Here is a 25,200-nt window from a genome sequence, read left to right on the forward strand (position 1 = left end):
ACACCAGGTGATTCCAAAATGCAATTTCTTAATTTTCATTCAGTCAAACTGCTGTCATCTTCTTCTCTAGCTTTAGGTTTGGGCAGAAGTGAAAAAAAGAATCCATAGCTTGTTTCTCCACCTTCTGTTAAAACTTACCTAAATTGGCCACAGGCAGTGAGATGAGTAGAACTAAATTACAAGAATCTGGATTCCAGGCTTTTATTTGGTCCAGAACAATGGCTCTCTTACCTGTTAACTTGTTTGAAAAAGCAAAATCTCAGGCCTACCCTAAGACCTATAGAATCAAACTGTTACAGTGGCACTCAGCAAGCACACACTAATTTGGGAACTAGTAGTCTGGAGAGCAGTTTCCTCACCTATTAAGTATAGCTGTCCCCCAAGGGATTGGTTCCCAGACCTCTGGCAGATACCCAAATTCAGAAGATTCTCAAGACCCTTATATAAAATGACATTTGTATATAGGCTACAGCAGGTATATCTACACATCACCTTATTCTTGTGGCAAATTCAAATTTTGCTTTTTGGAACTTTCTGGGATTCCCCCCTGCCCCCCTGACCCCGAGTATTTTCAATCCAATTTATTGAATCCATGGATGCAGAATCTGAGAATACACAGGGCTGTGTGTTTTGATTCTTGTTCTGTCAGTCTCTCAAGGTTACTAAAACCAAATTGATAAAGGTACAAGACTTCAGAAACCCTTGAGTGTATTTGTATTGCTGTAGCTTACTAGCATTTTCATTCCCTGCTTTTAGAGCCTGTGCTTTATTTTCCCATGTTACTTCAAAAGAAACTGTAATGAAGTGTTATTTCTAAGCTTGGATGCTCCCTTGTCCTGAGCCTCCAACTCTCACTTGCAATAGCATGGGGTGCCACTATTTGAACTCCCACATTAATCCTAAGTGGCATTTCTGTCCTAGGTGGTTAGGTTAATACAAGTATGTCCCCATATTGGTAGTGTTGAAACTTGGCAGTACTTGACTATCCTGTTCAATTACACCAAAATCCCTGGAGGGTGGAACTAAAATCAATTTTAAAGCTTCCCAGGTAATTCCACTTGTAGCCAAGGTTGAAAACCAGTGCCATAAGCAGAAAAGATTGGATGCTCATTTCACATACAGGAAGGTTGATCACGACGTTACACAGCATGGGACATAATTCTCTCTGAACAAGCAGTAGTGCTGGGGCCAGGAACTGCACTTGTGTGGATGCGCTTTATTTCTGTGATTACCTGGGTCAGTGTTCTAAGAGATTTTTTTTTTTTTTTTACTAGTAAGCTTCTGCCCTTCCAGACATAACTATTTTCTTTTAGTGATTTCTATTTTCTCTTAAAGGTTTTGATTATTGTGGTAAAATATATAAAACTTTTAACCATTTTTAAGTGTAGAATTCAGTAGCATTATATAAATATCATTTCTAAAACTTTTTCATCACCCCAGAGACAATTAAGCACTAACTCTCTATTCCTCTTCCCCCCAGCCCTTGGTAATGTCTCTGAATTTGCCTAGATATTTCATGTAGTATCTGTCCCTTTGTGTGTCATTTTGGTTGGACAAAAGGTTTACAGTTCTTCGTATGAAAAATACAATATACTTTTGCCTGACCAGTGTGGCTCAGTGGTTGAGCGTTGACCCATGAACCAAGAGGTCACTGGTTCAATTCCTGGTCAGGGTTCCTGCCTGGGTTGTGGGCTTGATTCTCAGTAGGGGGAATGCAGGAGGCAGCTGAGATCAATGGCTCTCCCTCTTCAATGTTTCTCTCTCTCTCTAAAAAAAAAAAAAAAAAATCAATAAAAAAATAAGACTTTTGCATATCCCCAACTGTAAACCCACTTTTTGCCAACCCCTATATAGATATCACTTTGTTTACCATCCATTGGCTAGATGGTTGTTTTCCCTTTGGCTATCCTATATAATAAAAGGGTAATATGTAAATTACCACCACTCTGCTACGCCCACGATTGGGCCAGCGGGAGGCGCAGGGGGCGGGACTCGGGGTGGCCGGGGTGGCTGATTGGGCCAGCGTCTGCGCCATGGCTGTGCTGCGGCACAGAAGGGGCCTCTGGGACAGCGAGCCCACGTCCTGCTGCGGACCATCAAAAGCGGGGGAGCTGGCTGGCTGTCTGCTCCAGCACCAGCGGACAGCCAGCCAGCTCCGCCGCGATCGAAAGCGGAGAGCAGGCTGCTAGCAGCGTCCGCGGAGCGTGCTAGGCTTTGCGGGGCACTAGATATGGCCTGGATGGCAGGTTAGGCCTAGGGGACCCTACACGTGCATGATTTAATCACATGCACTGGGCCTCTAGTCCTATATAATAAAGATGTAACATGCAAATGGTCATTACACCGTGAAGCAACCGACCGCCTAATAACCGGATCATGGACCAGCAGGAGGGTGGGGCAGCTGGCTACAAGTGGGCTGCAAAGAGCTACAGGAGGGGGCAGGGCAGCAAGCTATGAGGGGGGTGGAGGGGAGCTACAGGAGGGCAGCAGTGAACTACTGGTGCACGGATTTGTGTGCAGGGGTACTAGTGAATAATGCTGCAACAAAGGGCATGCCAAGTATCTGAATCCAGGAGTGTAATTACTGGGTCATATGGCAATTCCATGTTTGGGTTTTTGAGGAGCTGCCCAACTTTTCTATAGCAGGTATAACATTTAATATTCCCATGAGCAATGTGCAGGGTTCCAACTTCTCCATTCTCATTTGCTTTCATTTTGAATTAGATTTTGTATTAGTTGATGTGAAGTAGTAGCTCAATGTGGTTTTGATTTGCATTTTCCCTCATGACTGATAACTTTTCACTTTCCACCCACTTAATAGAAAATATTTAACTATAGTTAATAATTTTGAGTGTTAATATTTTAACTAGTTCATTGAAAAGTTACATATCTTAGTGACCAGCTAATGCTTTCATTTGGGGAAAAATAAAAAAGCCTATAGTGACACACTGGAAATACTTTGTAATCAGTGTATTAAGGAGATATTCATACATTTCAAGAATTGCTTAAATTCTGATATCCAGATTTAAGCTTGTGAACATATGACTTTAAACATACAATTAAAGCTACTCATAATTTGCTATACTACCAACATTAAATTACAGTTACTTTGGAGCATAAGTTAAATGGTTTAAAGTAAGCCTGTAACATACCTAAAACATACCTTCCTATCTCATTCATGCAAATTCTCCAGGTAAAGGTTTCATCACTCAACTTCTTCTAAGTTAGCCTACTCCAGAAGTCACTACTCTAAGGCTTATGGTCCAAAGACAAGGGGGAAAAAATGTAACCAAGGATTGATATATAGTTTATATAATAATAAAAAAAAGATGGCACCACAGAAGGGAATGCAATTCTACAAGTGCAAGCCCTCAAGAAGCAGATTATGATAAACCCCTTCTTTGGAAAGGTATCATTTCTATCATTGATACCACAGGTTAAATTATATGGCATGCCACCTTCAAGTAACAGTTGAGGCAACAGAATAAATGCAGAGGCATCACAAATGAATCCCACTTAATACAACTATACAAACTAACACTTCTCTACAAATTAAGTTCTTTGTCTGACTGCCAGTTAAATACAGAATTTTAACTTCATAGCTTAACAATTAAGGGTCACACACCAAAGTCAATACATATATCTAGCATTTCAGTCAAAGCTATTCCATATACATAGCCAAAATTAATTACAAAGTATGGCCTAGCAAATGCTAGGGGAATTTTTTTACAGGTATTAAACTTATCTTGCACACTTAAGTCATCATACATACAGGGCAAAGTCAGAGCTTTTATATTTGAGTTTATTCTTCATTTACCTTTTAAAACACTACTATACTTGAATATTAAAACAAAAACAATAGCAAGTAGTGAGCATATTATGGTTACAGTCCTTCACTCATTCACTACTGTATATAAAATGCCAGCAGTGAGTGTTATTCACTGGCCCCATTAAGAGGTCTGACACTGAACACCACCCCTAGGATGATGTTCATCATCCTCATATGCTTCTCCATTGTAATGGCGCCGTCTTTCTTGATTTGGATCAAAGTCTACCAGTTCTACCTGGTCCATTTCATCAGTCTCTTCTACTTCCTTCCTTTCAGGTAGGAGTTTTTCCAGCAAAGAGAGTTTATCAGGAGAGAGAAAGCCATTCTCAGGAAAGTTTACCTATAAAAAAGGGAACTTCTATAAGTTTGATTTGGTTTACTTCATCATTAGTTCCTTGAATTAGTCAACCCATTTCCCCCAGGAAAACAGGTAACCACAACACTATTTTTCAGTGAATTTTCCCATCCCAGGTTAGAATACATGCTCTAAAAGGCACAGCATCCAGTGCTCTGAACTACAGTTTAGGGCAGATGGCACAAGTAAGGTCTTTTTAAAAAATAATGATCCTAGTAAAATTGCACTGTAACTACCATTGTTCTATTCAGCAAATACATTATACATGAGAATCCTTCCTAAAACACATTTTATGAACCACCCCATTAACAAACCAACCACTGTATTTTGCTAAAAATCCACAATAGTTATTTTAAGTTCTTCTACTGAACTTTAAGATCCCAGTTATGGCCTTGTAACCTCTTCCTCCACCAATTTTTAAGTAGCCAAATGATGTAAACAAACCCAATCCCAACTTGACAGAAGTATTAGATAAATGTATTTCTTCCTGGATAATGTTTCTTGACATTCAGAAAATGTAATTGTTATCAGATTTTAGTAAGTAATCACTCAAATATTCCTAGAGTACTTTATAGCTTACCTTAAATTCGATGATTAGGCGACCCTTTTCATAAGGTCTACGATAAATTGGCATGCCTTCATTTAATACACACTTGATATCTCCATGCTTGACAATCTGACCTAAAAACATTGAAGGCAGGTTCTTCTTTAAATATAGCCACATTTTCATGAAATAGAGAAAATAAAGAACAGAGAAAAATGTCCTAGCTCATTGACAGGAGGTGAAGTTATGTGAAGCAACCCTTTATTTTTCATTTATGGGTTTTCTTGGGGCTTCCAAAAAGGAGCCAAGATCATACAATTTCAGTTCAGCTCATGAAAGGGATATGTAACTGAGCAAGTAAAATATCCATTTCCTCGTGCCTACACAGCTATCTGCAGACCATGAAAATAAATGACTAGAATAGAGAGAGAAGCTCATCTATCAGGTACCTTACCTGGATGAGAGGTGATGACTATGGTTCGGTTGTCAAGAGTAGCTATTGGCTTTTGGAAGCCACATAATGCTTCAACCAGCTGTATGTCCATACACATGAAAAGGTCTTCTCCTCGTCTGTATTAATATAAATTTAGCACATACTTAGATCTTTCAAATCACCAATTATTTTAAGTACTACAGCAGGCAATTGTTTTCTTAATAACAGCAAGGTATCTTTTACAAAGGTGTCCTTTCTTCCCCATTCTAAAAACAGAGCTGAGAACCAGGAGCAGCAAATATATGGAACCTGCCAGCCCCATTTCCTGGACAAGGCTTCGGAATCCTTAACCACACTCTAGGTAGTCTCTACCATTTACCATCCCTGAATTGTCCCATCACCTAATTTTAAATTTAGTTGCTCACATAGAGAAGAAAAAATTCTAGTAACAGTGAGGCTTAAAAAAAGCAAACATATATTAGGGAGATTGTAAGATGAACAGACCTCAGCTGGGCCCTGGATTATAGGCTCTATAAAATTTGATGTACATAAATTAACACAGTGCGTGGCACATTATGAACATAATCTTTTATATTTAATAACAGCCCATTTCCTCCCTTGGTGTTTAGACTTTTTTGCTTTTCCAATCCATATTAATAACAGGATACTCTCCAGAAAACCTCCTGAGGAGTCACCTCAAATGATGGCATTAAAATCCTGAGTTTAGCCCTAACCGGTTTGGCTCAGTGGATAGAGCATTGGCCTGCGGACTGAAAGGTCCCAGGTTCGATTCTGGTCAAGGGCATGTACCTTGGTTGGGGGCACATCCCCAGTGGGAGGTGTATAGGAGGCAGCTGATCGATGTTTCTCTCTCATCGATGTTTCTGACACTCTATCCCTCTCCCTTCCTCTCTGTAAAAAATAAAATATATTTTAAAAAATCCTCTGAGTTTAATAGCATTTTCGATTGTAGGAACACTTGGGGAGTGTTCTATTATAATTTTCTTAAAACCAGTTCCTTCAGATGTAAATCCTGACAAGATTTATTAGAACCCCAATCCAGTCTGTTTTAAAGTCAGCCATGGGTATGTATTTGACATATTCACTGTTTACCATCAATTTTTCTTGTGCTTCCCTGTAAGTTCATTGTAAATACTATTAAATATTTCACAGCAATAGGCCTGAATTTAGATTTTAATACAGATGGTTCTAGATACTTATTTACAATTAAAAGCAACTGAACATATTGTGAACTCAAGGATTTCAAGTGGTGAGAACTTTAGGGCACAATTTTGTCTAGGGAAGTTTCCCGTAATCCACCTGGTTTATTATATTCATGCAAAACATCATCTAACTGAAGTATATTCTTCAAATTCCAGATTAGGTAATCAATTTACCTAAATTTGGACAAAAAGCTAAAATCTGATCCTTTTTTGTTCTTAGCCTCTTTCCAGATGAAAACATTAATGATTAACAACATTTTAGAAAAGATATATATAACCTAACTCTCCCACTATATTTTTCCAGGGTATTTCTAAGAAGTATGTTCTAAGAATAATAAAAAGCTCATTTAAAAAAAACACTCCAAGTATGCACGATGTCAGTTTGAGTAGTTGATTAAAATTTTTACCGAGTGAAAACAGCATGGTCCTTCTGATCTAAAACAATGATAATATCTCCTGGCTCCAGTCCTGGTTCCTGGTCTCCTTCACCATGGAATGTTATCTTCTGGCCATCTTTCATGCCTAAAAACAGAAGGTTAATTTTATATTTTTATTTAACATCCAACTAAGGTCAGATTCTCAATATATTAAGAAACACAGATGCATGTTTGTGCATAAAAAAAGCAAGTTCAAGTTTTTGTGGGTGCTAAGGTTTATAAAGATGACTAAGAATGCCCACATGATTAGACCAGTCCAATTTCTTAAGAAAGATATCACAGAGAATACAAACTCTAGAGGCAAACAGATCAGGCCTCAAGTCTCAGAGCTGCTACTTACTACCAGCTGGATTATCCCAGGGAAGCAAGTTGCTTAACTCCTAACTATCAACTGTCCTACACAGACCTACCTCATGAGGATTGTTGTGAGGATTAAATAAAAAGGCCCATGCTGGCAACAAATCAGTGACTGGCAAACATTATAACCATAAATGTTAACTATTCCAATGTCATTACTTAACTTAAAAGAACCCGTATTCAATTATTCCTATTAAGCCTAACAGTAACATAAATCAAGACTTTCGTTTCTCTATTGTATTAGCACTATTTACATATAGGAAATACAGGATGTCCCCTCAAAATGTATGCACACACTTTGAATAATTATATAGACAGTGTTAGCCCTAGCTGGATAGCTCAGTTAGTTAGAGCGTTGTCCCGATGTGCCAAGGTTTAAGGTTCAATCCCTGGTCAGGGCATAAACAAAAAGCAACCAATAAATGCTTAAGAAAGTGGAACAACAAATTGATGTCTCTACCAATAAAATAGAAATTAAAAAATGTTTTTAAAAAAGGCAGTGTTTATTAAAGGCCAACTTATTTTGAGAGATTCCCTCCCCTCATACCTCTGACCCATATATTTTTAGTTCAGCAAGGCCTTAGACAACATCTCTTTAAACTTAACTCATGTAATGTGTTTGCAGATTATACTACAGCAAAGTTCCTGAACCAATCAGTGACATCACCCAAAGAGAACAATTTATGGGAAAAATTAAACCTATATAAACACAGCCAGTACAATGGATATCTATATATCAATCCAGATTCAGCAGTTAACTCATGACTAATATTTCATATATACCTTCATCCTTGTCCAACCCCCCAATATCTGAAGCAAAATCCAGACATGAATTAACCCACAAATACTTCAGTACCTCTAGAAAAATATTGCAGGGCTTACATAATGTAGTATATGCATTAATATGAGATGTTCATAATATTAATAGTTCCAAATCAGTATGTACAGTATAATACTAGTTGCAAAGTCTGAAGATTAGAACATTTACTATTTCAGAATAGCAAAATTAGAAACTTTAATTTACTCTGGAGTTATATACATTTCTAAAAAGTTATATAGTTATAACCGAGCCCCAGAGTCAGAAACCTACAGGTAGGTTTACAGTCTACAAAAAAAAAACATTTTTATTGATTTCAAAGAGGGAAGGAGAAACATCAATAATGATAATCATCGATTGGCTGCCTCCTACATACTTCCCACTGGAGGTTAAGCCCACAACCCGGGCATGTGACCTTTTAGTGCATCGGTTGACCAAAACATTTTAAAAAGCACTATTTTTTTGTATTTTTTAAGATTTTTTAGAGAGAGGGAGAAAGACAAACATCGACGTGAGAGCAGAACATCAATTGGCCACCTCCTGCATGCTCCTCATCGGGGATCCAGCTTGCAACCCAGGCATGTGCCCTGAGAATTGAACTGGCAACCCTTCAGTGTACAGACCATGCCCTAACAACTGAGCACAGGCCAGGGCTAAAAAAAAGCAGTATTTTTAATCTAAGCTCTTACAAATTAATAAAAAAAATAACACATTTCATTAGTTTAGAAAAATCTTAAGGAAATAATTTAAATTCACCCATATCTCCTTCCCCCAAGTCCTTGAAAGTACATATATTCTTTACCCTAGCAGTTCCTAAGGAACTTAACATGTGCAAAAATTACAATTTAAAGAGGTAGAACTAGTAATTTAATGCAAGTGAATTAAATTCAGAACACCATTTAATCATTTACTGATGTCAGTGTTAATATAAATGAGGAGATTCTTAATCTATTCCTTACAAATGTGCAAAAATGTCTGGGTGAAAAGTTTTTACTATGTAGTCAAGGTATCTCTAGGTGATAAGACCATGCATATAACCCTATTGAGAATAATTTTTAACAACTCTAAAATGTAAATAATCTTGCCATTGCACTCAAGAATTCAGAAGTGGCTGAGAACTCACCTTTATCAATATGAACTTCTAGAATCTTCTTCTCTCGAACTATCTTCCTTCCGTTGCAGCTTTTACATCTATCTTTAGGACTGATCCTTTCCCCATGGCCCTGGCACTCCATGCACACAGACTGAATTTGCTGAACCATTCCAGGGCCTATCTGATGAATTCTTATTTGCATTCCAGTACCTCGGCAATTGGGACAGCACTCAACTGCTCCTTTCTTACCACCTCGGCCTAAATAGTTTAAAAAGAAATTGAATTATGTTTGAACTTAGTGTCGGACACAATGATGAATGTTTTAATAAGATAGTTTTAATAGACACAACACTTCATTAACAGTTGCAAGTGTGATGCGATGCTTGTCCATCAAGAACTACAATTTAGCCTTTTTATTTCATAAAATACTGCTGCAGCCAGCTTGTTATCTATAAACATTGACTGTTGTTTTCCCAAAGAACCATTTTAGAATTGTGAATTTTAAACGCGCTCCCAAATCACAGGACATCCTTAATCTGTGAGATGAGAACATTAAGGAGTTTATTCTCTTTAGAAGATACCATATTTCCAACAAATAACTTGTATTTATAAAAGGCTTAGAGAATCAGAGCCAATAACTTCTCTAAATGCAAAGAAGTCACTGTTTAAATCCTATTACAGATTATGAAATCATTGGAATGATTAAGTGTTAGAGATAATATGAAGTGCTCATTTGAACTATGTTGAAAAAAAATGACAGTACCTTAGATTCCAACTGCATTGAAAATCCTATACAATAAAAGACTAATATGCAAATTGTCCCCACAGGCAAGAGTTCGATCGACCGGGAATTAGACATGTGCTGACCACCAGGGGGCGGCACGGAACACGACAGGCTTTGGCGACGCAGCGCTGGCAGCAGCAGTGGAGGCGCTGCTGGCCCCAATGGGCCCTGATGAGTGTGGGACTGCAGTGGGATGGTGGAGCAGGTGAGCGGGTGGCGTCAGGCCAAGGCAGGTGCAAGCGGGGGCCCAGATCGCACTGCCAGCCACCCCCAAGATTGGCTCTGATTGCAGGCCAGGCCTAGGGACCCTACCTGTACATGAATTTCCTGCACTGGGCCTCTAGTATACACATAAAAAACTGCGCACATTTTGCTAATATTCTCTAGATGGTAGGTATAGGTAGTTCTTTATATTTGCACTCTCCAATATTTAGGCAGTGTATTACTCGTCAGTTTTATATCTTCAGAAAGGCTTTATTTCAATTTTCAGTTAATTTAAGATGTTAGAAGACCATACCTTCACATTTGTCACAAATCACATTCTTTTGTAGAGCTAGTTTTCTCGTTGCACCATTATATAAGTCTTCTAAGGTTACGGAGAGCTGATGCACAACGTTTTTACCTAGAACAAAATAATGCTCATTAAAATCTAAGATGTACGTACGTACCTTGTGTTCAATGTACCATCAAAATGATCAATAATAATAAAAGATAAGGCTCACAAGGTACATTTGTTAAGTACCTATTATATACATAGAATGTTGGCCACAATACCCACATAACCCTCAAACTGTAATTTCAGATGAGAAAAATTGGGTGAGATTAAGTAATTTGCCTAAAAATGTAGTTGTGACTATCTTATAAATTATGGCAATCAAAAACATGAACTGCAAAATCAGTTGAGAACCAATGCCATTTATAGAGGCACATTTCATAATAATTATTTCAAACTGCATTTCTGTCCCAATATATTCTTCTTTGAATCTTTCACTTACTATGATATTGAGCAACATGGCCTATTACTTCATCCAAAAATTCTTCAGCACACTAAGTTCCAAGTTACAACCAATCAAGATTGGCTGGGGAAGCTGATGCATTTATTCAATCTCCACAGAATATCAATTCCTACTTGTACATGAAGTAGGAATAGTACATTTACTGCTTGACTAGCACTTTATCATAGTGCTGTCCAAAGAACCTGCTGCAGTGATAAGAATGTTTTATATTCATGCTATCCCACACAGTAGCCACTAGTCACATGTGGCTATTGCAGATGAAAAACTGAACTTTTGTCTTTTTTAATGGATCTAAATTTATTGTGGCCAGTGGCTACAAAGGAGTGCCATAACTCATTTCAGAATAGGAAGTGGAAGGTAGAGATCATATGAGGACACTGAGGCTACAGAAATGAAGTCACCTGCCAATGGTTAATATGCTCCCAGCTAATAATTCTTTCACAAGGACTTCATCCACCACACAACAGTATTGCCTTATGCCCAAGTGAAAACAAGTTCTCAAACTCTTATCTGCACAATATGCCTGTTGTGAACATTTTTAGTTTCCAATGGAGTGTGAAGCGCCATTAACTATATCCTTCTGCTCCTAGCTTCATCTTTGGGTTCTATATCACAAATATAGCCCCATACAGTTGGTTCCAGCACGTTGAAAGCTGCCTTTCTTACTTTAGCTTTAAAGTTTTGAGAGTATAAAGAAGGGAAAAAAGCTTATTAAATTTGATTAAGCAAGTATTTTTTAGTGTCCCACACAGAGGCCTTTCATTGATCTAAATCACATAGTTTGCCAGTCAATTCATTATTAAAAAGGTAATTGTAAAAACATATCCCTTTCCTTTCAGGAAAAACTAAGTAAACAATTTCTAGTCTTTCTGAATTTTAAAAAGCTCACAGTGAAATTTAATGGCTTCCCTATTCCTTCTAAAATGGACTCTACCCATTGGCCCTTATTTATGTAAACTATACTGGGAACAAATGACTCTGACTCGAACACTGTTTTCCTATGAAGAATATTTCTACAGCCAGGAAATGGCATTTCTGATAAATGTTAAGGGAACATATCAAGATATAATAAAGCTGCAGCAAAATTAAACAGATAGCAGGCTATTTGTAAGTAAAGAATCTATGTTCCAATCCTGACTACTGATGCCTTGCTGTATAAACGGGAGGGAAGTTTAGGTTTCTTAACTTTAACTCACTTTCAACTGAGTACCTCCTACTAGGTTGGGGGGGTGTCAAATAATATCTTAAAAGGGCTTTGAAAATTATGTTCTTATACTTTGTTCCTTTAATTAGTGCTTGACAATCTTATTGAAGTTTGTGTCCCACTGTCCAAGAGCTTTAGAAGCACTCACTTGTTAGCACTTGGTCTAGATAATTTTAGTGACATCAAATCTTATTTTTAAAAACTATACCACAAATAAAAATGGTAGTGTACAGTTTGCAAAATTATAACATGTAAACCAACATTTAAAATAGATGAGTTCTCAAGAATTTGCTTTGACCAAGGGGCTACCGTGAATTGCTGCATAGACTGGATTATTCTTACCTCTCCTTTCTCTCTGCATCCTTCCTCCTCCTCCAAAAAACATATCAAAGATGTCCATGGGGGAACCAAAACCACCACCTGCTCCACCTTCCTTAATTGCTTGTTCTCCTCCTTTGTCATATAATTCCCTTTTCTTTGCATCAGAGAGCACTTCGTAAGCTTGAGAAATCTGTTTAAACTGTTTGAGAAAAGAATAAATCTCACTTTAATAAAGTATTATGAAGCATAGCTACTATACCGGACATACTCAATTTCAGGTTGTTATGGAACTACCATACACCTGACCAAAAAAACTACTTAGGCTACGTTTGAGTATGAATATACAACTTGCCTTCTCTCCTTCATTTGGATTCTTATCCGGGTGGTACTTCAAGGCCAGCTTCCTATAAGCCTTTTTCAGTTCTTCCTGGGTGGCATTGGGTTTGACCCCCAAAACATCGTAGTAAGTAGTTTCTTTCACCATTTTTGACAGCCTGAAATTAAAAAACAAACAAACAAACAAACAAAAACCCTAAATTTTAACTGACTTTCAACTGGTAGCTGTAATTCGTTAAATCATAGATATGGACGAGAAATCTGTTCTTTGCCAAATCTGATTATAAAAACCCTGCCTTCCCTAAACTTCAGAGAAGGTAACAATTCCTTTGATAATTCAGCAATAAATTCTAACAGATTAAATATAAGCTAACAATTATCAAGGAATAATTCAAAAGCTTCCTCCAGCAGCTGCTTCCCATTCTCCCAACAAGAAAGCCTCCCCACGATCGGGGTTCTTCCCGTTTCCCGTCCCCAGCAGGGGCAGAAGGAACCAAAAGGCGCACTAACAGGTTCAGTCCGCCGGTCTCGGGTCAATATGACAAGACACACACACTCCCTAGAAAAAATACATTTGGGTACAAAGGGGCAGGGAGCGGTTTATGAAACGCTTTATGGCAACCCTAAGCAGGTTTCTCAGTTACAGGGCTCACAGCGCCTCCACGCAGACCGCCGAACCCCTCGCTCCCACCAGCCAGCGGAGCGGAAAAACGTCGTTCGGTGTCCCCCAGCACTAGGCGCGGATCGTTGAGGTTTCCTTCCTCCCCCCCCCCCCCCCCCCCCCCCCCGCTCACCATGGAGAAAGGGGGTGGGAGAAGCCCAGGCCGCAACAAAGAGGAGGGGAGACCGGAGGAGCGAAACCGCGGCCTCCGCCCCGCTCCTCCCGCAGCCCCTCACCCTGAGCTCCTTCTGCGCTTGCGCGCCGGGTCGCCCACCCCCAGGGGGCGCGGGGGAAGGGGGCGCCAGCGGAAAGCCTGAGGCGGCAGGTCCGGGAGACCCCGGGCTGGACGGGGGGCGGGGGCAGCTTTGTGAAAGGTCTCGGGCCCACTCACTACGTGCCGGGGATGGCAGGCCCGCCCCCCCCCCCCTAAAAGGGAATCGTGGGTGCTAGAACCCATCACCCTCCCGCCCACGCGGAGCCAACCGCCTTCCGACCGCGGCCCCATCCAGCTTCCCGGCGCCACCAATGGCGCCGGCCTTGGGTCGAGGGGAGGCGCCGGGGCTGACACTCACCGGTGAGCGGGCCGAGGCAGGCGTGGAGGAGCTGGAAAGAGCGCGTTGCTGCGCGCAGCTCAGGCAGCCGCCGCTCCTCCACCTCTCCCCGAGCGTTCTGGAAAGTTCCGCCCGGCGCGCCGCAGCCGTCGTCTTTTTGTAGCCGAGCCCAGACGCGTCACCCGCAGGAAGTCCCGCCCCTCCCGCCGCTGCCACCGCCCCGCGGTTACCCGGGCAACGGCGCGGGGGCGCTTGGGCTGGAGTGGGCTGTGCCGAACAGCATTGTGGGGTTGGGTTCCTAGAGCTCCTGGAACTTTCTGGAGCCCTTTCTTACACCCGGTTGGGTGCAAGAGGTCGGGATTGTCCAGCGGGGACAGGGGTTGCCCAGGAGCGTTGCAACTCCGGTTCCGTAATCGGGGGGGGGGGGGGGGGGGGGGGCGGCCGCCGCCTGCGAGGACGGGACCGCGGGCGGGTGCCGTGTGCAGAACGGGTGTCTCGCAGAACAAAGCCCTGCAGCGCTTCCACCCGGTGGCGCCTCGTTTGCCTCTTTCGGCGACTCTTAGCGGCTTAGTTCTTGAGCGCCGAGGTTCTGGGAACTGCTGAGCCAGAAACGCTGAGCCAGACGGGCCTGGGCCCCGGAGCAGTCTCACAGGCCTTGGATCTTGTTCCTTTTTACACGCAGCCCCTGACCTGCTAATGCAAACCGCGAGGTTGGGAGAGCGTTTTGCAAGTCCAGACTCACACACACGCCGTCTGCCTTGGGCCTTGCAGCCTCCTATACGCTGGGCTCAGGCCAGCGCCAAACCAGAAACGTTTGCAATGTCTCTGGGCAAACGGGGGGCCGTGAACTCTTCTCTGGCCGGGTGTTCACTGGGTTGGCTAGCGGGAGACACAGAGTTAGCACCAAGACTGACAGATGGTTTTATTTGATGTTTTAAGTACCACCAGTCTGTGAACCTGGATCTACAGTCTGCAAAGTGAGTCTCTGGGCTTTTCAAATGTAGGGAGGGGGGCATATTGGAAAAAGGGGGGCCGTTTTTCTTATTCATTAGCACAACCAACTCAGGAGTACTATCTGGCTCCAAGGAAGCTGAAATTGAAAAAAAGCCGGCTCACATTGCTTAGATTTTAGTAGGCAGCCGTACACGTCAACGAACTGTAAGTGAACCCCAATACAGAGGTTAGCCGGGCAGAGGGCCCTGCATATTAATCTGATGGAAGAGGGAGAGCTTCCCTGGGAAAGTGGTGGTTGAGCTGAGTTTTGAAGAAGGGAGAAGAGCTTTCGCAGCAAAGGACAAAGTACTTTGCTGATGTCAGTGTTATAGTTAAGTGAGGAGATTCTGAATCTGTTCCTTACAAATGTGCAAAAATGTCTGGGTGGAAAAGGTTTTTACTACGTAGTCAAGATATCTCTTGGCTATCTAGGTGGAAGAATCTGATGTTTTTAGGAAATTGCAAGCAATTGGATATAGCCAGACCTAAGGGATCTGAAATAGCCGGAAGTGAGGCTTCCGAGCCAGTTGGGGTGTACCTTGCCAAACTAAGGATTCCGAACTTTACCCTGGAGGCACCCCCATGTGTATCTCTTCAGCCTTATCTCTTTAAATTGTGTGCACCAGTTGCACCTAACTATTTTCAGTTTCCCAAATGCACTTTTTCACCTCTCTCTGCTTTACTCTGGCTGACAAACACCTAATTTTCCCAGTCTTAGATGTTATCTTCTCAAATACTACCCCTGGTATAAAGTTGTTTGTTTGTTTTCTTCTGATCAGCAGTTACTGAAGGTATGCTTCCTGGGAGGGCACTAGGGTTTGTTAATATAAAAATCACACAAGTCATGGTCCCTGTCCTCAAGGAGTTCACCATATAAAGAAGTTGAGGAATATACCCCAACAAGAAAGAGTCTATTGAGGTGCTGAGTAGGGAAAATTTGCACCATCTAAATAAATATCCCAGGTTGAGAGACCAGCAGTTGTGAAAGCATGAACAATTAAGAGAAAACAATAACTACACACTGTTCATGTATTATGTAAGCATTATAGTTCTAAAGTCCATACTTGGCTCTGAAACGTTTGTGAATCTAACACTGGTTAAGCACAACCCTTCATAATAGCAAAACACTTCAAGAGTTTCCACGATAAATATTACCATGCCTCGTGTTTCTTAAATATAGCCACGATTAGTGTTTCTTTTTGCCTGAGGGACCCAATTGAAATTCCCACAACTTTTAGAAAGATGGAAGCATGATACAAACATGAAGATACCTTCTTGAGACCATCAACATAAGGCCATGAAATATGATATTGGAAATACTTTAAAAATTTGCAAGCTCACTAAATGAGCTTAATTCTTTATTAAGAATAAAGATAAGGGGTATACAAGTTGATTAAAAAAAAAAAAGAAAAACTGTACTTATTTGCTTGTATGTGCATAAAATATTTCAGAAGGATACCCCAAAACTTGTAATATGGTTTGCCTGTGGGAGAGAGCTGGGTATTGGAGAGAGGCAGATGGGAGGAAGGCAATTACCAAATAACCTTTTGTGACTTTGGAATATTTAACGTATTTGAATGTAGTATTTATTTGAACATTAAAAAACATCATGTAATCTGTTTGACATTTTTTTCCTCATAGAAATTTATGTCAATGATGCTGAAAATATGTCCTGATGAATATTCTGGCTTAACATTTTTAAGAAACATTCTTATTTACATAAAACAGAAAAAGAGTAACAATAATTATGTGATTTTTTTTTTTTAAAGAAATGGGATCATATACATGCTGCTTGTTCCTTGCTCTTTTCACTTAATTTATTGTCATCTTATCATGTTCGGATAAATAAACCTACCCTATTTTTAACGACTTCATAGAATGTAGGATACAGGCACTATAATTTAACCATTGCCCTATTGATGAACATTTTGGCAATTGCCAATGTTTTACAAACAGTGTTAAATAGTAGATATTTATTGTTGAGAAATTCTCAAATCCATCTTTGGGCATTAATGCAAGTATTTCTGTAAGACGGACATCTAGAATTGAAATTGTTGAGCCAACGTAAATGCAGATTTTAAATTGTAATAAATACTTTTCTATAACAGTTTGTATTGCTGCCAGCAGTGTGTGAGTGGGCCTTGCCAGTATGGGGGATTTTATTTTTTTTAGTCTTTGCTAACCATGGAGATTAAAAAGTGGTATCTATTGTTTTAATTTGAATTTCTTTAGTAGTGTGGTTAAGCATCTTCTAAATAGTATTTATCAACTCTTCTGTCAGTGGTCCTTCTTGTTATTTGATCATTTTTCTGTAGTGTAACTCCACTATTTTAATGTGATATAATAGCACCTTTATATTAGGGATAGTGTGTGTGCATATATACACTGAGTGGCCAGATTATTATGATCTCTGAATGCATAATAATCTGGCCACTCAGTGTATATCCTATATAATAAAAGGCTAATATGCAAATTGTCCCCTCGACCAGGAGTTCGACCAGCAGGCAGGCTGGCCAATCGCCCATGTCCCCTCCCCCTGGCCAGGCTGGCCGGACCCACCCATGTACAAATTCATGCACCGGGCCTCTAATATATATATATATTTACTGTATATGTGCCATATGAAGTTTTTAATTTTTATGTAGATACATTAAAAAAATTTTTAATTGATTTATTGGTTGCTTCTTGTATGTGCTCTGTCCGGGGATTAAACTCACAATCACATCTTTGGCATATTAGGACAATGCTCTTACTAACTGAGCTACCTCGCCAGGGCTAAATTTTCTCTTCTTTTAATTTATTGGTTTTGAGAGAGAGAGAGAGAGAGAGAGAGAGAGAGAGAGAGAGAGAGAGAGAGAAACATCTATTTGTTGTTCTACTTAGTTATAATTCATTGGTTGATTCTTGTATGTGCCCTTGATTCTTTTTTTTTTCCCCCTTGATTCTTGATTGAACCCAAAATCTTGGGTGTTGGAACAATGTTCTAACCAGCTTAGCTATCCAGTGAGGGTTAGATAAATTGCGACACTTTCTTTTTGGCTTTTGCATTTCTCCTCCTCCCTTCTTTCCCCCTTCTCCTTCTCCTTTATTTGTTATACATAGAAAGCCTTCACAAATCCATTATAAATATATCCTCCCAGGTTTTTCTCTAGTACTTTTATGGTTCCATTTTTTACATTAAAATTTTTAATCCACCTGAAATTTATTTTGGTGTAAGGGCTGAGGATTATTTTTAAGTAATTGAGATTTATTTTTGGCCAAATGGAGGGCTAGTTTATCTAACACTATTTTAGTACTTTATTTTTTCTTCCTGACTAATGTAAAATGCCACTTTTATTGTATACTAAACTCCCATTAAAATACATGTTAATTTCTGGTAGTTCCCCTTATTGCTCCTCCTTTTTACAATTTTCCTGGCACTTTCTAGGATTTTTATTCTTTTAGGTAAATGTAAGAATATTTCTGGAAGATTCCCCCCCATTCCCACTGTCATTTTGATTGTGATTATAGTGCTTTTATATGTCAGTCAGTTTGGGGAGCATTAAAATGCTTATGGTATTAAATCTTCCTACTCGCTGAAACCGGTTTGGCTCAGTGGATAGAGCGTCGGCCTGCAGACTGAAAGGTTCCAAGTTCGATTCCGGTCAAGGGCATGTACCTTGGTTGCGGGCACATCCCCAGTGGGGGGTGTGCAGGAGGCAGCTGATCGATGTTTTTCTCTCATCAATGTTTCTAGCTCTCTATCTCTCTCTCTTCCTCTCTGTAAAAAATCAATAAAATATATTTTAAAAATAAATAAATCTACTCATGAAAAAGGTATATAGTGCATATAACTGTATGTTCACTTTGTTGTGTTTATGCTTTTTAAAAATTTAGGTCCTGATTATTTCTTCTTAAAGATGTCACTGGACATTGTCTTCTTGTTGTTTTCACAAATGGCCTCTTTTCTTACCATGGTATTTTATTTCAGTGCCTGTGCTTGGTGCATTCTCAGTAACCATGTGACCAGATCACAGATGGCCATGCAGGTAGCTGGAGATGGCTGGAGGCATGGCAGGAGCCAAGTCTTAAGGGCTTACGCATTATGCTGTTAGTTTGAATTTTACCTTGAAAGCTCTGAAGAGATACTGGAAGACTTTAAGGGTGGGGTGATATAACCTCTAACAGCTGATTTTTTTATTTTTATTTTTAGCTCCTATCAGGCACTGCGCTAAACTCTGCAAGTGTCATATTTTAATCTCACAACTCTGTTTTACAGACGATTTGATCATATGTACTTTTTAGAACAGTCATTTGGGTGCTAATGTGAAGGATGGATTCTTAGAAATCTTTTACGATGAGGATGAGATTAGTAAGTGACAAGGCCAAAACAGGAGAAATGGGAAGGGAGGGAAGTATTAATACAAAGGTGAGGTCTGCAGGTCTTGGTGACTGGATCAGAGATGAGGGGAAAGGAGTCATCACTGACATCCCGCCTTCTGGACCGAGCAGTAGGATGGCTGCAGATGCCCTTCCTGAGAGGGACAACCTAGAAGGAGGAGGAAGAGGAGGCTGTGGGGGGCAGAATTGGAAAAGGGGGCAAGATGAATCCAGTTTTGGATATGCAGAATTACTGCTATCCTTTTTTCTTTAATTTAAAAAAGAAAAGAAACATTTTATTGGAAAATACAAAATGGGAAGAAAATTGTAGTCAAAATACCATTTATGCTTGTATAAATTAATTTAAATTTCTTGCAGCATTTAGGTTTTAATTGACTGTGAGGCCTAGTAGGGGTGGAAATTTTTTTTAGTGTCACCAATTTGTGCTGGTACTCCTCTTATCACTGTGAATGCCCACGGTTTCAGTCTTCTTGATGAGCTGTTCTCCTTCCTTCCAACCCCCAAACCCCAATTGTTATTTTTAAAATAAACTTTTAATTTTAGAGTAGTTTTAGATTTACAGAAATGTTACAAGGATAGGACAGAGGATTCCCATATATCTGGCACCCGGGTTTCTGTATTATCAGCATCTTGTGTTAAAATGGTACAGTTGTCACTACTAATGAACCAATTTTGATACATTATTAATAACTAGAGCCCATTCTTTATTTGAATTTCCTTAGTTTTTACTTATTGTCTCTTTTCTGTCCCCAGACCCTATCCAGGATATCGCATTACTTTTATCGTTGTTCTTTTAATCCTTACCAGAGGATGTGTTTAGAGAGAGGAAGGCGTGGGGGAGAGAATGAATCATCGATGTAAGACAGAAACATTTATTGGGATCAAACCCAAGCATGTGCCTGGACCAGAAGTCAAATCCAAACCTTTTGGTATCCAGGATGATGCTCCAAGCAACTGAGCCAGCTGGCCAGGGCAGGATATCACGTTCCTTCTAGTCGTCATGTCTCCTTAGGCTCCTCTTGACTGTGACAATTTCTTAGATTTGCCTTATTTTTGATGACCTGGGCAGTTTTAAGGAGTGCAGGCCAGGTGTTTTGTAGACTGTCCTTCAGTTTGGGTTATCTAAGGTGTTTTTCTCATGGTTTGAGCGGGTTTACGGGTTTTGGGGAGGAAGACTACAGAGGTAAAGTGCTAGTTTCATCATATAATCCAGCTACATGCTATGAACATAACTTATTACTATTGATGTTGACCTTGATCATCTACCTGGCTGAGGTAGTGTTTGTCAGGTTTCTCCATTGTGAAGTTATTCCTCTGCTCTCCCGCTTTTCCATACTATACCCTTTAGAAGGAAGTCTTGATGTCATAGGCTTGAAGGCACAGAGTAGTATTTGCTGAACTGAACTGGGTCCCTATTATTTTGTCTCACAAAAGTTCTGCCAGATAATTTTTTCAATTTTATCAATAGGAAAATAAAAATTAGAGAATTTGAGTAACTTGCTCAAAGTAACACAGTAAGTAGTCAAATTGGAATTTGAACCCAGTCTTTCTGAATACAAAGCCTGTGGTCTTTGCCTGTACCATCTGGCTTTACAGAGGGTTGTATTTACTTTGGCCATCTTCCCTAAGTACTTGTAATGCAAAAGTGTCCATAGATAACGTGGTTAAACTCGTTATATGGAAATTTAATTCCTCTTTTCAATTTAAAGTTATACCTTAGAACTCTCAGTTTTGAATTGGGCAGATCTCTGTGCTCAATATTGCTCGATCCAATTTTAATATAATATCTTCTCTATAGAATTATGAAGAGTGGGTTACAGCAGGGCCTTCCTGGGAAAGTGGGTACCAGTTAAGATATTACAGTAGTATAGGACTGTTTTTATATTTTGTGAGGCAGCGTAAAATGAAAACAGTGCCCCTTGTTCAGAAATCATTAAGAATTCCAGCTGTAGTTGGTTTTGCTTAGGTGTTAGAGCATCAGTACTTGGACTGAAGGGTCTCGGGTTCAATTCTGGTCAAGGGTATGTACCTCGGTTGCAGGCTCGATCCCTGGTCCTGGTTGGGACATGTTCGGGAGGCAGTCAATCGATGTGTCTCTCTCACATCAATGTTTCTCTCTCTGTGTCTCTCCCCTTCCCTTCCACTCTCTCTAAAATCAGTGGGGAAAAATAATATCCTCGGGTGAGGATTAATAAGAAATCCAATACACTGACAGTAAAGCATTATACCAAACAGGAGGCCCTTCTAAGATGAGACCTATGTGAGTGTACAGGTCACATGTCCATGAAGTTGGCCCTGCAGTAGTTGAAGTAGTAGGTAAAGAGGGCCAATATTAAAGTAGTGGAAGTGTGAACGGAGAATGGAGGGTGGTTACACAGCGTATTAAAGAGGTAAATCTATAGGAATTGATTGATGATTAGTTGTGATGAGTGGGTGAAGCCATTCACTGGCACAGAAATCAAAGAGGACCATATTGGCCTTGGGAAAAGGATGAGTTCAGTTTTAAACATTAACATCCAAGTGTAGATATTCAGGAAGCACTTGGATATATAAGTAGCCATAGAAAAATAGCTGGGTATACACTCCAAAATGATAGTGCCCAGATGAAGACCAGGATGAAGGGGGACAATTGGCTGAGGACTTGAATCTTTTTTTTTAAATATATTTTATTGATTTTTTACAGAGAGGAAGGGAGAGGGATAGAGAGCTAGAAACATCGATGAGAGAGAAACATCGACCAGCTGCCTCCTGCACACCCCCTACCGGGGATGTGCCCGCAACCAATGTACATGCCCTTGACTGGAATCGAACCTGGGACCTTTCAGTCCGCAGACCAACGCTCTATCCACCGAGCCAAACCGGTTTCGGCAGGACTTGAATCTTTTAAAGAAAGTATTCATGTATTTCTTATATAACTGAGAAATAATTTTTAAATGGAAATCAAGTCACAAAGTATTATTGTATTTGTAAGAGAAATAGAGTCAATCTGAAAGTAAAAGTTTCAAAAGTTTATAGTAAAAAGAAAGGCATTTATGATAGAAATAGATTTGCAACCATATATTTTCTGTTGCTCATACCACACTACATGTGTTTCAAAATAGGCTCTTAGTTTACTTTTTAAACTTTTATTGAGTACCCACAATCAATTGGTTCCTTTACAGGGTGTATAACTTTGAAAACTTATATTAAACTTTAGTTTTACCTTGTATCTTTATGCTTTTTGATTACTGACGTAAGCATTTCCATATTTTAGTAGTATGTTGTATAATGCTTTTTTCTTTCGATCACATTACCTGTGTGTTTTTTGTTGGGGGAGGTGATAGGAAAAGCCTGAAGATAGAAGTCCGAAGCTCACATTTGAGTTCTGCCTCTGCCTCTTGTTGGCTGTAAAATCTTGGCAAAATTACTCAGCTTCTCTGAGCATGCTCTCCTTATTGGTAAATGGAGATGAAGTTAACCTTATTAGAGATGTGAAAATTAAATGAGACTATAAATGAAAGTTGTTTGTAAACTCTAAATTTTACAAGTTCATACTTTTTTTTAGTTCTGCACCCAGGACCTTTCTTGGTGAGCTTCCCACCTCACCTCCTTCCCAGAATCATCTCCTCCCTTCTTAAACTCGTTTTCTCACCATCCCCAGAATGTGCCTTGTAATTTCCTGCCTCCTTAATACTGCTCTGATTCATTTATTTAATCAACACATGTTTATCAAGCACCTCACTTCCCTCAAGTCTTTGTTTAAATGTTACCTTCTCAGTGAGGTCTACAATGTCTACCCTATTCTAAGTTGCAAGCTGTTGCTCCTCAGCACTGCCAGTCCTCCATCACCTGCTCTCCTCATCCTCCACTACACTTATGACGTAACACATATTTACCTATTGTCTCTTCTCTCCACACCCACTTCCCACTAGAATTTAAATGTCATTTGGGCAGGGCTCTTTGTTTTGTCTTATGATGTATCCCAGGCATGTAGAACACTGCCTGGTACAGAGTAGGAACTGAACCAGAGGTATTTATTAAACAAATGAATGAATATGCATTGTGCCAGACTTTTAGCCAGGCTCTGGGTATATAGTTGTGAAAAAGAAGAGCTGGTTTCAGCCCTCACGGAACACCAGCCTGGCATTATTGTCTGGTGGTTTTTCTGCCCGCCTGGGCTGCCCTCCTTTGGGAAATGTCAGAGTGACTAATAGCTGAGTTCAGAGTGGCCTTTCCTCTTAGCACTGAGCAATTTTCAGGTAGTTTTGCTTTTAAGTTTAAAAAAATTATAATAGAAGGACAGGAAGAGAGTAATGCCTTCTATTTAGTTATTCTAAGTTAAAAGTCAACATTTTTTCCGAATGCAAAGAAGAATACAAGTATTTCCTTTAAAGTGCTGGGCCTTGCAGATAGCTGAAAAAGGTCATGGGGGTATATCTGGTTTAACTTGTTTTTCCTCCCTTCTTCCCTCCCTCCCTCCCTTCTTCTTTTTTTTCTTTCTCATGCCACCCCTCCTTTCACCTGAAGGAAGATGGTTGTAATTTTTCAAATTATTGAAGAATGAGAGGATGTGCAATAAACATGTTTATTGCTGTCCTTTTGAAAAATTTTGGAATGCTTCATTCATGAGATCCTGACCTGTTTCTTGTTTGTCAATAAGAGGTTTTATATTGCGCCCTAACCGGTTTGGTTCAGTGGATAGAAAGTCGGCCTGCAGACTGAAGGGTCCCAGGTTTGATTCCGGTCAAGGGCATGTACCTTGGTTGTGGGCACATCCCCAGTGGGGGGTGTGCAAAAGGCAGTTGATCAATGTTTCTCCCTCATCGATGTTTCTAACTCTCTATCCCTCTCCCTTCCTCTCTGTAAAAAATCAATAAAATATATTAAAAAAGAGGCTTTATATTGCTATAACTCTTTCTTAAGAAAAGAGAAAACAAAAGGAGATTAAATTGAGTATATTTAAAAATAATCTGCTGATCCAGCACACTTAAAACAGTATGTCAGCAACTGTTCTTTCTCTCACTATGTTCTCACATAGGCAACCAGGGAAACACAACGCAAGCCAGGGAAACTCTGTGAGATGGGATGAAGAATTAAGGGAGAACATTGCTGCCCAGGTATGGAGCTGAACTAAATGATTTTTAATATTGCTTCCAAATCTGAGACTTTTCATCTAGATAATTTAAATTCCTAAACTCTGTTTGTCCTCATTTATTTGAATAATCCAGTTGATAACATTTTGTGTAGGTATATTTTCTAAATAATTATTTTAATTCTGCAGGTATGAATTGTTTTGCCCCAAAATCTTTTTGTTAGAAAAAATATTGATAAAGGAAACTCTTGGGATTGAGCCTCAATTTATTGTAAACAGTTTCTATGATGTCCCATAAACCCATGATATGACATAAAAATCTACTCTGCAAGATTATTTTTAGCATCTTCTTGCAACAACTTAAGTTTTTGTAACAATTGTTGCATTGTGAATAAACTCTAAAACATCCTCAATAAAACAAAGTACAAAAGAAAAACTCAAGCGATGAGCTCTATGTAAGGTCTCTTGTAATGCTCTGATTTATGAGCCCTTTAGTGTGCTCACATTGACTTGTGGACACATCTCTGTCCTAGTATTTATATAAATAGGTATCTATACTAATAAAAGGGTAATATGCTAATTAGACTGGGAGACCTTCCTGGAGACCTTCCGGATGTCCTTCCAGACAAAGCCATGGTGGCGGGGCCAAGGCAGAGGCAGTTAGGGGTGATCAGGCAGGCGGGGGGGGGGCAGTTGGGGGAGATCAGGCCGGTGGGGGGGGCAGTTGGGGGTGAGCAGGCTGGCAGGTGGGGGCAGTTGGGGACAATCAGGCCGGCAGGGGGGGCAGTTGGGGGT

At 40.0% G+C, this 25,200-nt stretch overlaps 2 protein-coding genes across 2 annotated transcripts in view; one reads left to right on the forward strand and one right to left on the reverse strand.

The window, feature by feature from the left end:
- Window positions 1-2,941: 2,941 nt before the first annotated feature.
- Window positions 2,942-14,128, reverse strand: DNAJA1 (DnaJ heat shock protein family (Hsp40) member A1). Its single transcript, XM_079790367.1, has 9 exons — window positions 13,983-14,128; window positions 12,766-12,907; window positions 12,435-12,612; window positions 10,390-10,494; window positions 9,119-9,346; window positions 6,792-6,906; window positions 5,183-5,298; window positions 4,765-4,865; window positions 2,942-4,169 (listed from the first exon to the last, which is right to left on the reverse strand). Exons 2-9 carry the CDS (start codon window positions 12,895-12,897, stop codon window positions 3,951-3,953), a joined length of 1,194 nt encoding a protein of 397 aa, XP_079646493.1. The 5' UTR covers window positions 12,898-12,907; window positions 13,983-14,128; the 3' UTR covers window positions 2,942-3,950.
- Window positions 14,129-14,414: 286 nt separating this feature from the next.
- APTX (aprataxin) overlaps window positions 14,415-25,200 on the forward strand; it is a 32,582-nt gene continuing 21,796 nt past the window's right edge. The window contains exons 1-2 of the mRNA XM_079790285.1: window positions 14,415-14,938; window positions 24,352-24,430. The gene's annotated coding sequence lies outside the window, so the exon portion shown is untranslated. The remainder of the gene's footprint in view (window positions 14,939-24,351; window positions 24,431-25,200) is intronic.

The sequence above is a fragment of the Cnephaeus nilssonii genome (assembly GCF_951640355.1).
Source record: "Cnephaeus nilssonii genome assembly, chromosome: 14".
In the NCBI taxonomy this organism is placed as follows: Eukaryota; Metazoa; Chordata; class Mammalia; order Chiroptera; family Vespertilionidae; genus Cnephaeus; species Cnephaeus nilssonii.